This window comes from Desmodus rotundus, chromosome 1 (genome assembly GCF_022682495.2).
Source record: "Desmodus rotundus isolate HL8 chromosome 1, HLdesRot8A.1, whole genome shotgun sequence".
In the NCBI taxonomy this organism is placed as follows: domain Eukaryota; kingdom Metazoa; phylum Chordata; class Mammalia; order Chiroptera; family Phyllostomidae; genus Desmodus; species Desmodus rotundus.
Window position 1 is genome coordinate 90,874,338 of NC_071387.1, and position 12,956 is coordinate 90,887,293.

At 44.2% G+C, this 12,956-nt stretch overlaps 1 protein-coding gene and 1 pseudogene across 2 annotated transcripts in view; one reads left to right on the forward strand and one right to left on the reverse strand.

The window, feature by feature from the left end:
• COG7 (component of oligomeric golgi complex 7) overlaps positions 1-12,956 on the reverse strand; it is a 63,120-nt gene that overhangs the window by 11,145 nt on the left and 39,019 nt on the right. For both annotated transcript variants that reach the window (XM_024560363.4, XM_024560364.3), the window contains 3 exons: positions 8,726-8,912; positions 7,007-7,147; positions 770-853 (listed from right to left, as the gene is read on the reverse strand). In XM_024560363.4, the coding sequence (XP_024416131.2) occupies positions 770-853; positions 7,007-7,147; positions 8,726-8,912 (412 nt within the window). The remainder of the gene's footprint in view (positions 1-769; positions 854-7,006; positions 7,148-8,725; positions 8,913-12,956) is intronic.
• LOC112304747 (prothymosin alpha-like) lies at positions 2,742-3,719 on the forward strand (annotated as a pseudogene).

The window sequence follows — 12,956 nt, forward strand, 5'->3', positions numbered from 1 at the left end:
TACCTCACTAATAATCACTGCACATCTCTACTTAAAAATAGCAATAGATTCTTTTTTCCAGAAGTTCAGAGGAAGATAAGGGTGCCCATTTCTGGCATTGGGAATTCTCCCTTAAGGAAGTGCTTAATTCCATTTAATTACACTCAGCAAGCACTTCCTGAATATCTACAATGTGCATAGACTCCAGGCATGTTCCTGTGCTTGGTATACCTTTCACTGATGGCCACATCTTTGGCTAAATTCACAGACCCAGCTTTACTCAAAATAAAACATCATCACTTTTCAATCCCCAGTTGGGGTGTGTACAAGAGGGCAACCAATAAATGTTTTTCTGACTTTCTCTCTCTCCACCCCTTCCTCTCTCCCCAAAAATATGTGCTTGGGTGAGGATTAAAAAAAAAAGTCTGCTTGCTTTGAATTCAGACCTACATACACATGGTTCTGAAAATTGATCCCGTCTTCCCAAATCAGAATGTCTTACTAGACTCATACTCTGATGCTTTCAGGTACCAACTGTTCCTCATATTAGGGAGATGGGAGAAGGGTGGCAGGTTGTCAGGTTCTGGTATCAGCATGCTTCCCCAGCTGATTTAAAGAACTCGACTGCATTTCCTTAAAGTCCTGGACAAGGATGGAGACCATGCAAAAGCAGATGTCCGACAGCACTGCTGGGGTAATGACTACTTTGCCTAGAGGACCCAGAATCAAAACCCAAGGTGAGGCCTGAAAGGCTGTGACCAATAGGATGCAAGCGCACGGCAGCTCTTACATTGCTGATGTACTCAAGAGGGGTGAGGCTGAAGGTGGGCAGGGCGTCCGTCAGGGTTTCTCCAATGCCTGCTGTGCTCCAGCTCTAGGGGAGGAAGGAGAGGAGGGTCAATGTCACAGCACCAGACAGCACAGGAGAGCGCCACATGAAGGCGGAGTTCCCACAGGCACTGTATGCTCCAAGCTGGCAGACTAGGGACTTCTCCTCTTTAAACCATCACCTTGAAGCCCAATACAGAGGAATGAACTCTCTCTCTCTCTGCATTCCTGCAGATCCACAGAAGGCTCCTACCTACTCTGCTCAACTATTCTGTGGGAATCAAACCCTCAGTTTCTCCCTCAGCACAGGAAATGAGGAAGTGGATTCCTCTACTCTGCGTTTTTCTACTGTGTATGGACAACAGGCAAAAAGTTGCTGGGCACAGGTGGCCACATTAACTCCTGTGTCTTTAGCACTCCACAAAGGCTAGGACACCCCAAACTCCACCACAGAGACCACATGTGATCCTTAATCTTGGGAGGGAGGCTTGGGAAACCCTTTCTGGCTGTAGGAATACCCAAACCACACTCACCAATACCACTTTACTAAGTTGAAGCTATTGCTTTCATTTCCACTTGCCTTCTGGATCTACTTCTCAACTGATTCAGAACTCAGAGGAGATGGGAAAGGAAGCAATCTCCACCCGGCCCCCAAGCTGCCCCTTTGTGAGCCCTCTGCCTAGGGAGACCTTCAGCACCAACATGTCTTCTTTCATCATTTCAAGTGGGAATGTCTCTGATGTCACTATGAGCCTCCCCACATTCTCTAGAGTTAGGCAAACTGCCGGCACACATATAGTTACAGAGTTCAGCTTGGCACACCCTCACACGTAAATCCAGTTTCTTAATTCCAACCTGAATCACCCTAAAGCCAGCCTGGAAAACAAGGCCCTTTCTGGCAGGACTCCTGGAGTAACTACTGAGGTCATGCTGTAGCTGTGCCCTGATGCCCGACCTCGATGCCTGATCCTTTAAGTAGCATTCTGGGAAGGTACTGACCACACCCACTTCTGGGCTCTGGCCCAGACTAAGCCTCAGCCGTCCTCCCCAAGCTCTCTAGCACAGCATGATTCTGCCTAATTTTCTTTGCTCTTAGACACGTTCTTTTCTTCCCCACCCCTGCCCCTACAATTGTCTAAACTGCTGGTCTTGCCTAGAATCCTCTTTTGTTTCAAAGTGTCCTATTTTTTTTTCAGTTAACTCCCACCGCACATGTACCAAGTACCCATGATGTTGTGCTAGGCTTTTTTAGAGAGGAGACAAAGAAATTACATGCAGGCTTCCACTTCAGCAGGTCTCAGAGGCAGATGCAATCAAAGTTCAGAGAAGCAAGAGCTCAGAGTGATTAGACAAGGGGCCAGCCATAGGACACCTGAGGTACAGAGAGAAGCCCTTGAACACCAGGCTAAGATAAGGCTTTACCTTTGAGAAATAAATTGCAAAGGAGGTGGGGGGAAAGAGAGAAACAGAGATAGATAGATAGATAGACAGACAGACAGACAGACTGACTTGGTAGCTATGGAAGGGAACCTATAGTGCAAGAGAGACGTAAGATATTTATCAACCAACTCCAATGCACAGAACTAATCTGAATCCTGATTCAAACAGTTAAATTGTGACATTTATAAGACAATGGAAAATCTGAACACTTCCTTTGGTTTCATCTATCTTCTTTTTCTAGTTAAATGATATTAATAGGAGTTCTTCTATTTTAGATAAGAGGTATACGAGTATATGAATTAGGATGGCTAGAGTTGGTCATGTTGAAGCAGGGTGATGAGGACATGGAGTCCTCTTCTCTATTCTTGCATATGTGTGAAAATTTCCATAACCAAAAAAGATTTAAATAGACTATCATACTGTCCCTGGGGGGGATTTGTAAGGGTTTTGAGTGGGGAAGAGACAAAATTAGAGCAATTTTTCATGAAGAGTAATGCAGCAAAACTCTGACGAGGGTTGAGGATGGGAGGCAGATAGAAAGCTCAAGAAACAATTTAGAGACCACAAGAACCTGGACTGGGGCAGTGGCTGTGGAAACAGATTGGAGCCATATTTAAAAAGAGAAAACAATGACAGCTTGGCGATAAAGTCATCGGCAAAGAGGGACACGGAGGGTTGGGAGGAGAAGCACCACGGGGCAGGACAGAACCAAGGGCTGGTTGTCAGGGAAGACCAGTGTCACAGGCATGCATTCAAGGGGCCAGTGCGGTGGATGGGAGGCCCTGGGAAAGGTTTCCAAGAAGAAGCAGGCAGGGCAATATCAGAACGTGATCAGGTGGAGGGGAGAGGAAAGTAGTTTGGAATTAGGGCCCAACAGAGCACACCAAATTAGGAAGGGCTTAAAAAGGCAGGCAGAGAGTCCACTGCTGCTCTGAAAGCCATCTTTGCACTGTTCCTGTGTCTGCCTCTCCACTCGCCCAACCACCTCCACTGCAGCCTCTTCATCAACCACTGTGGACTCCAGCAGCTTTTTCACCAGAGTCCTCAAACTCTCACTTTTTATGCAAATCTACTGCATAAGATCACTGGTGTGCCCTACCATGTCAGATGCAGCCATGGATACCAGCTCTGAGATTACCACCAAAGCCTTAAAGGAGAAGAAGGAAATTGTGGAGGAGGCAGAGAATGGAAAAGATGTACCTGCTAATGGGAATGCTAATGAGGAAAATGGGGAGCAGGAGGCTGACAAATGAAATAGATGAAGAGGAAGAAGGAGGAGATGGGAAGGAGGAGGAAGGAGATGGTGAGGAAGAGGATGGAGAAAAAAGATGAGGAGGCTGAGGCAGCTAATGGCACACTGGCAGCTGAATATGATAAGAATGAGGATGTTGACACCAAGAAGCAGAAGACCAATGAAGATGACTAGACAGCAAAAGAGAAAAAATTAAACTTAAAAAAAGGCCGCCATGACCTATTCACTCTCCACTTCCCGTCTCAGAATCTAAGCACGGTACCCTTCCAGTAGAGTTCTGCCGGCCCGCCCGCTCACCGTGGGCAGCACCACCTGCACATCACATGCATTCTCCACCACCCAACCAAAACCACAATGTGAATTTGCAACAGGGAAGCAGGAAAACCAAAACTTCCAAGGCCCTGCTTTTTTTCTTAAAAGTACTTTAAAAAGGAAACTTTGCTAGTATTTTATACTAACATTTTATATTTTTGTACATATTGTTAGGGATCAGCCATTTTTAATGATCTTGGGATGACCAAACCAACCTTTGGAGAATTCTCTGTCCTATGTCTGACTTTGTTCATGTGACCATGTTCATTATAATCTCGAAGGAGAAAAAAAACCTTGTAAAAACAACAACAACAACAAGTCTTATCTGAGCATTCCAGTAACTTTTTGTGTATGTACTTAGCTGTATTATAGTAGTTGGCTGATAGGAGATAGTTTAAAAGGCCAAAGATAAAAGGTTGCTTTTTTTTTTCCTTTTTTTGTCTATGAAGTTGCTATTTATTTATTAATTTATTTATTTGGTCTGTTTGATAGATGTGTGAAACAATGTCGTCCAACAATAAATCGGAATTTTATTTTGCTGAATTGTTCTAACAAAAAAACATTTAAATAAATAAATAGCTAGCAGGCAGAAAAGGTAGACTTGAAAAGGGCAACTGGGAAATACTGTAGATTATTTTTCAATTGTTCAAAATTTATTTAACATTTCCCTCAAATGGGCTTTTCTATCCATCTGTCACCAGGTAATACAGGTGAACTTCAATAATCTATCTTGAAATGGAATAGAGTGTGGGTGTATATTCCTGTCATGTAAAAGGGTGGTACAATTGACCAGCAAACATTAAAAACAAACATTTAACGACCAAAGCTTAATTTCCAAATCCAAAGACTGAGTGTTTGCCTTTGTGCTGTGCTTTCGTGCTGGCACTGGTGGAGAACACCCCCACCTGTAGAGCTGCCACCTCTGTCCCCACACCCCAGGTGCTGTGCTGAGGCCCAAATGCAAAGGCCAGAATGAGGCAACCAAAAACCAAATCATAATAATGAGCTCGGGAATGCAGAAGTGGAGGTGAGGAGCTTCATGCCTGGCTCCATGTAGAACTAAGACCGGGACAGTTAAGATTTCAGAAAAGATGGTCAGGATTTTGAGCTGTGACTAAGTGAAAATAATAAAAGGAACCAAATCTGGAGGTAGGGAAGGGAGACAAGAGCTATGAGGATGCTGTTCCCCTCACCTCTCAGGGTAGATGAACTAGTGTCAATATCTTTCTAAACCCCTGACCAGTGTGGCTCAGTTGGCTGGAGCACTGTCCTGTAAACTGAAAGGTCACAGGTTCAATTCCCTACCAGGGCACATGACTAGGCTGTGGATTTGGTTCCCCAGTAGGTACACATACGAGAGGCAACCAATTGATGTATCCCTTCCTCCCTTCCCTCTAAAAATCAATAAGCATGTCCTTGGATGAGGACTTAAAACATACACATATACACACACATATAAAATGGAAACATGATCAGCAAAGACAATGACCCCAATCTCTAATAGTTTCCATAATGTTTCTTAACCTTGGAGTGATCAGGGAATGAAGTTCTTGCAACGAAGAAACTAGTATCTCAAGTTCAACCATTCCTTTGGTTTCATTTATCTTCTTTTTCTAGTTAAATTCAAATAAAATTTATATGGTATGTGTCTTGTTTAAAAAACACCCTGTGCTGTACAACTGCACCTTCTTCCAGTGGTGCCCATCCAGACCTCAACATGTGAGCAGGCATGGACAGAAGTTTGGGTGGACAAATAAATGTTCACACTGCTCATTCTACCTGGTAGAATTATGAAGGGACTTATTGCTGTTTCCTTCATATTTTCTTATATTGCTTGATTTCTGAAAATGAATATATCTACTTTTTATTTTTAAAAATTCTCATTCCTCTTAAAAAAATGAGAACCAGAGAAAGAAAGAAAACCACCCCTTATGAAGCATCTACTACTTTAGCAGCCATTGTGCTAAATTCTATCATATATAAAATCTTATTTAATCCTCACATATCTATATTGTGAAAATTACTGTGTCCCCATTTTAAAGATGAGATGATGTCACAGAGGAAGTAGCAGCCTCAGTAGAGGGATCCAAAACCACATACGGGTGGTGCCCAGGTACAGCATTGGGACATCAGTGGCTCTCCTCCAAACTTACCCTGCACCCAACTACACTAGAAATGCACAATCTGGTTGGAGTAGATATGGTATTTTGCATGGAAAAATCATTAGAAAGTGAAAATCATGGAATTCCACGGATAGAAAGAACCTTGAAATCATGTAGTTCAACCAAGTTACTTTACAGATGGAGACTGAGACACAGAGAAGGGCTGAGACTGACCAAGGTCACACAGTGAACAGTGAGTAAGTAGCCCCTGACACCCTGCCTCGTGTGCTTTCAGGGAGGAAGTAAAAAACAAAGAACTTGTAATTATGCCAAACTCATTCTTGCTGCTTCCCAAAAGGATCTCCTGGTTATTAAAACCCCAGAACTGGATCTTTCCCACAAGACTTGTCTTCAAAAGAAGCCAAATCCTGATAAACTTGAGGAGCCAATGAGAAGGATTAACCTGGGGATGGTCCCAGGAATCCAGAAGGAAAAGTGAAGAGATCAGGACAAGGAGACTGAACAGCAGAGAATATATGCCTGTGGGCAATTCCTTGAAAAGGAATCAGGACAACGAGAAAGAGAAGAGAGGCATGGAAAAGAAAGTGAGGCACTTTAGGAAAAGCCAAGTAAAAAAAGTACCAAGGACAGAACATAGTAGAACCCTTCCAACGCCTCTCCAAAACCCTAGATCAAATGTGGGAAGGCACTCTCCCCAGTAAAGTTCCAGAATGGATTCTCTAGAAATGTTTGTGGTATGAAAACAATTTCTCAAGACAATTAGCCCCTCTGACCTGCCCCAACCCATCCAGTGGCACGAAATCTCCCTTACTTCCCCCTTGGAGGGCACAGCTATGCTCTGATGGCTGAAGTTAATCAAGCAAGAGTAATAATCCCAAGAAAGGGCCTGAAAATACAGCATCACAGAAACTGTAATTAAGATAAGGAATTCTTGCTAAGCAATGAACTGCAAGGGACAGTGCCTCTGTGCGTAGAACTGCTGGCTTGGGCTGGGGCGGGGGGAAGGGTGGTGGTGAGGGGGAGGAGCAGGGAAAACACTGCTGGGAAGGAAGAAGGGCTGTAGGAAACTCACTTCCATCTTGGGAAGGAGCAGCAGCTGCTGTTTGATGCGCAGGAAAACAGAGTCAAAGGCCAGCTGGTGGGCCTGCTGGTTAAGCCGAGTCAGGGCTACTCTGGACACAGACAGCAGGTTGTGGTTACTTGACCCTTTTTCCTAAGACAAGAAAATACAAAGAGCAGTTTGTTAGGCCCTAAATCCAACCCAGGTTATTGGCTAGTTACACATTTTGAAAAATCACTAAGAGGAAAACATTGGGGACAGGGGGGTGGTGTTCTAGACAACAGTGGTTCCCAAAACAGGACCCCTGGGGCACATGCCAAATATCAGATACACAGGCTCCACCCTAGAACTACTGAATTGGAATCCAGCAGGATGCTGGAGTCCAAGAATCTTTATTTTTAATTCACTTTTGCAGGTGACTCTGATGCATTTGAGCAAACACAAGCTCATGGGTTGGCAGTTTAGGAAAAACTGACCTGTGACTGTCCCTCAGGGTTACAAGAACAGGAAAACCGTTTGTAAGCGTCATGTACAGGCAAGAGTAATGGACAAAGCCCTGATCCCCAGCAAGGTCAAGTCAATTACACTGGGCTGTACGCCAGAGTATGCATAACCCGTGTGCCCAGGAATTCCAAACAGCCTGAGAAAACTCAGAGGTGGAAAAAGGAACCTTAGTTTTGCTATTATAAATGAACTGATTGCAGCAAACAGAAATAAATCAGATTAGCAATAAAGATAAACAGAGCTGCTTTGCTCTAATCACAGAAGCATGGGTGAGTGAACTTGCAAAACTGCTTTTACAAGGGTTTGCCAAACTCTCAAATGCAGACACTTGGTGGGCCAGTGTGCAGAGGGATGGGGGAGGCCTTGAAGGCAACACTGAAGCTGGAGACAGGTCCAGAAGCACACCACCGTCTCCCCAGAGCTTGAGCCCCATCAGGATAATTCCAGATGGTGTTCAGGGCTTTGAGAGTAACGTCTCCTCTGCCCATCACTGAGAGAGGAACCTCAAACCAGACCAGCGGGTGTGAGGATGATTCTGGAAAGGATGCCTGTGGCCCTCTTGGAACCTGGGGGCCGTTCCCAGGAAGCTGTGTGACTCACTCCATTTGTTGGGAGGTCCTTCTATCCCTGGACCCCAAGAGTTTGAGCTCAAAGTCAAGGGCAACTTTATGGAAGAGAAACTAAGACTCTAAAGAAATAGCTAGGAAGGCACACTTTTCCCCAAATCCTCAAGTTGCCTCCTGTAGGAACTTGCATTGGACGGGTGGCCTGGGCCCCTCCACCTTACTCCTCCCTGGGAAAGAGGCACTTTTCTGAATGCTGGGCTGGGATCCACCTTTCTGGTTCTGCCCACTGGCAGACCTAACACATTCAGGTCCTCTCTGCCATTCAGTAAAAGGGGGCTGTCTCTGTGTGGATGCCAAGGCCTAATGACAGGTTTAACTTCGGAGGGAAGTATAGCAAACTCATTTGGCTGCAGATCTAAAGCCACATTCTCCACCTTACCTTTGGTCACTAATATTGCTCCATTTACCTGACTCCTACATCTATATTGCAATTGGTTCCAACCCAGTCTAGTTGATTAGCCCCTTAAAACCACAACATTAAAGAGACAGAGAAGTGGCAGCAGGACATGTCCCACAGAGAGGGCCAAAAGCCTGGATAAGGAAAGAGTGAGTGACAAGGGAAAGCGTCCATTGACAAGAATGCCATCATCTAGTCTCATACCTTGAGGGTATAAAGTATTTCCATTAAGCTGGTGTATTCAGCAGGGTTATCTTTCTGGAGATAATTATATTCTTGCCATGGGTTCTTGATAGAGCTCTTCTTGTCTGTCAAGATGCTATCCTGAAACCCGGTCAGGCTCCGAGGGCTGTAGGAGTCAGACAGATACTTCCCAGCTGTGGACAAAATCCTGCAATGACAGTGGTGAGCATTACACCCCAAACTATTTCTGTGGAACTTCCTTCTTGAAGCATTCAGATTGCTCCTTACTATATCCCTGGATATTCTCAGGAGGCAGGTGGATTTAGGGTCCCTTTTATAAGGAAATAAAAATGTCCTTCACCATTGAGGAGTGAGCTTGATCTCAAGTGCACAACAGACACTAGGTGTTGTTATTTCCTATTTAACACTCACTCTTCCAGAACATGCTGTCTTCCTAATATGACACGCAGACCGCAGAGCCACTGTCACTTTACTGCAGTGTGGAATACAGAGCACTTTCTATGTAGACTTTCCTTGTGATATAAGCATAATTGTCTGTAGAAGTCAAAGCCATGTGGGTACCCAGACAGGGCAGCAGGACAGCTGGCCCATGGAGAGCACTGACAACAGCTGACTGCATGCCTCCTCACATGGGACTCTGTCACACACACTGGACTGGTATGTGCTTGTACTCACTGGCATTGTGAAGTTTCCTTTTGTGGTTTAGGTGCTACAGAGACAACTGTTTAGAGAAGCTGGCCCTTCTCAATTTCTCTGAGAAAGAAAATCACCCCAAGGAGGTTTTATGTGATGATCATCCTCTAGTGCTGCTGGGGAAGGTGGATCTGTCTCCAACAAGGATGGCCTCCCCTCATGGATGCTGAAAATCCTCCACTTGGTTTTTCCTTAGCCCAACTTTATCCTTCAGCCTACACTTAAATAGGTACAGAATGATATGAACATACGTAACCAAGAGAAAAGATGTTGCGATATTCCCTGACCCCTCCTTTACTGCAATTTCTTATGAAAAACAATGCTTTGGACGTGGCAGCGTTTAGGTTGCACTCACTACACTATTTTTTTCCCAAAAACAAATACTGTGAGTTGTCAAGGAATGAACGTCCACGCTTACACACAAATCCTGGGGATAGGCCGTTCCTGAGGATCTGTTGTTGACACAAGCAGCTACCTGCCTCTGCCATTATGGTCGAATTAGTTTCCCTGTTGCTTAGGCCCACCAATAATTTTGGTTGGGTCCTTATCTGCCAACCTATGGCCATCCCTGCCACTGCTTCACTTCCAAGTCATCACTGTTCCTCATCAGGACTTCAGCAGCCTTCCCTTCCTCTCGTCCTTCCACACTCCACTTACTCTGTCCTACTATGGGTTAACAGAACGATCCTTCCAAAAGACAAATCTGATTTCGTCTTTCTCCCAAAGATCCCCCAGTGCCCTCCAAGATAAATATAAACATGCCTAGGCAGGGCACCCAGGGCCTTCCATCTCTGGAGCCCTTGTATCCAAGTCATGGAAACTGCCTAACTCCCCAACCCCACTCTTTGTGCTTCCCACATGTGCATGCCGTGCTCACACCCCTCAACCAGACATACTCTCTCCTCCTCTGTGCAGCTGAGGAAACCCCACTCCTTCTTCAAGCCCTGGTCCCAGGGGCTTCTCTGCTGCCATGTCCTTCCTGACCACCCTCCCCCAAGCTCCAAGGCACTCAGTCTTCTGCTCCCATCAACCTCTCACCTCTCTTACAGCATTTATTATCTTGTCTCATTTCTCTTTCACTAGAAGGTGAGGATAAAACAGAGTATTCTTCATTTCTGAGTTCCCAGCACCTGGTACAGTGCCTGACACATGGCGGGCACTCAATAATTATCTTTTAAATGCCAGGTAAGCCTGAGTTTAGTGAGCAGGAGGTTGCCCTCTGGGAAGCCAGCTCTCCTTTGCAGGGATACTACAGTACGTGTGTCAGTCTCAGTCAGTTGGGGGAAATTGGCCTCGGCATGCCATCCAAGTTGAAATCAAGTATTAGAGGGTACAGTTTGAAATGTCAGAATAGTGTGCTCTACAATAAAAATCAAATCTAATATTTGAAAATGTATAAACATAGCTCCAAGCTCAAGCACCTCATGGTATCTTTCCCCAAGCTCCTCATTCAAATAGACACCATTAGGTAGTCTATTTAATCATTAGAACCTGACTTCCTGTTCTGTTATTTACTAGATTATGAACTAAACCACATGAAATGAACACTAGATTTCCTCGTTTATCAAAGAAAATTTTCTCAGAACTGTAGTGGGCTCTGAGCTAGGTCTTAGGAATATCAGAAGACAGAACGTAGTCACTGCCCGGAAGCTCAGGCATTAATGGGGAAGTCTAGCATGTGCCCATGTGGGACTAATATTACAATTCCATCTACTTCCTCAGTTCACTTTCCTTTCATGAAAAGTTGTTACCTATTCCTCAGTCGTGTAAACTTGTAAGTTTATATTAGATTCCCCAAACCTGAATATTCCACTGAATTGTCCCACTAACACCTAATCCTGGTGAAAACACCAGTGTTCCAAAAAGAAGTGATGGGCACCATTCAAGCGTAAGAGGTGCCAGGGTAATCTCCAGGTACACCACCTACACTGCCCGATATAAGAGAAATCCATCAGAAGATATGGAAGCAACCCAAATCCCCAGTAACAGACAAACAGAATAAAAAAAACTGTGGTACATGTATACAATGAAATATTACTTGGCCATAAAACGGATGAAATCTTACCATTTGAGATGACATGGATGGGCCAAAGGGTATTATGCTAAGTGAAATAAGTCAGACAGAAAAAGACAAGTACCATATGATTTCATTCATGTGTGGAATCTAAAGAACAAAATAAACGAACAAACAAAACAGAAACAGACTCAGAGATACAGCTGTCAGAAGGAGAGCAGTTGGGGAGATGGGTGGAAAAGGGGAAGGGATTAAGAAGTATAAACTGGGAGTTACAGAACAGTCACAGGGATGTAAAGTACAGCATAGGGAATGTAGTCAATAATATTGTAATAACTATGTCTGGTGCCAGGTGGATACTTGAAATATCAGGGGGACCAGTTTGCAAAGTATATGATTGTCTAACCACTACGCTGCACCCCTGAAATGAATATAAAATAATGCTGGATATAAACTACAATTGAAAGATAAAAATTTTTTTAAAGGGAGAGAAATCTCTCAGGTGACACTCAACTTGGCCCTGCTTTACTAAACCCATAAATCACAAAATGACCCCCTTCCATAAGGAGGTAATCTCAAGAGCCAGATGCCACTCTTGTCCCTGAAGTAATCTAGAGTGTTTCCAGCTACTGCCACTGCACCAGGGGAAGGAACCTTGTTACGAGTCTGAGTTCTGCAGTGAAACTGGTGAGGAGGTAAGGCAAGCTTTACAGGCGCTGCCACACACATGGCCTCCATGACAGGAACACAGACGGGGGCTGTTGCTCCTTTCCCTTTCCAGGTTCAGCGCTTCCAGAATGACATCTGTTCTCATCTCACACCAAAGCTTAGGTCAGGCTTTCAACCCCTCAGGACTCATCTTTTACTTCTCATGGCTCCATTCATCTTCCTAACCAGATCCTTCCTTACCCTTTAGAATGTACTATTCACTTTCATTAAAAGATTAAGAAAACCTATGTTCTGATATGAAAGATGTCTGTGATGTATATATATGGAGAAACCGAAGTCTAAGGGCAGACACTAATCTGTGAGGAAGGACACATGGGGGTAACGTTCACATACTCTGGATGACTCAGCTGACGTCCAGGATCAAATCACTGCCTCATAGATGTGTCACCTCGGACACAGATATTTCCTCAATTTCTTTTACTTAAAAAGTTACTACCTGTGTCAAATTCTATGCCTCAGTGTCTCTTCATCTGTAAAAATGGGGATAAGAATAGTACCCACTTCTTTGGCCCCTGAGAATCTTAGCGAGTTAATTCATGTAAACTCCTTAATGTCAGAGCTCAATAAATGTCACGGGGTGGGCGGGGCTGTTAACAATGTTTCTTCCGGAGAAAAGAATTTCTAGGGTGAGTAGATTTTCAGTTTTTATTTTGTATACTTGTGAACTGCTTTAATTTTTGCAATGAGGCTGTAATTGCTACTGTATTTAAGAAAATAATAAACTATATGCCTTTCTTTCAAATACTTGTCAGATTTTCACCTCTTTTTAGGGTCCTCTATGAACGCAGACCTACT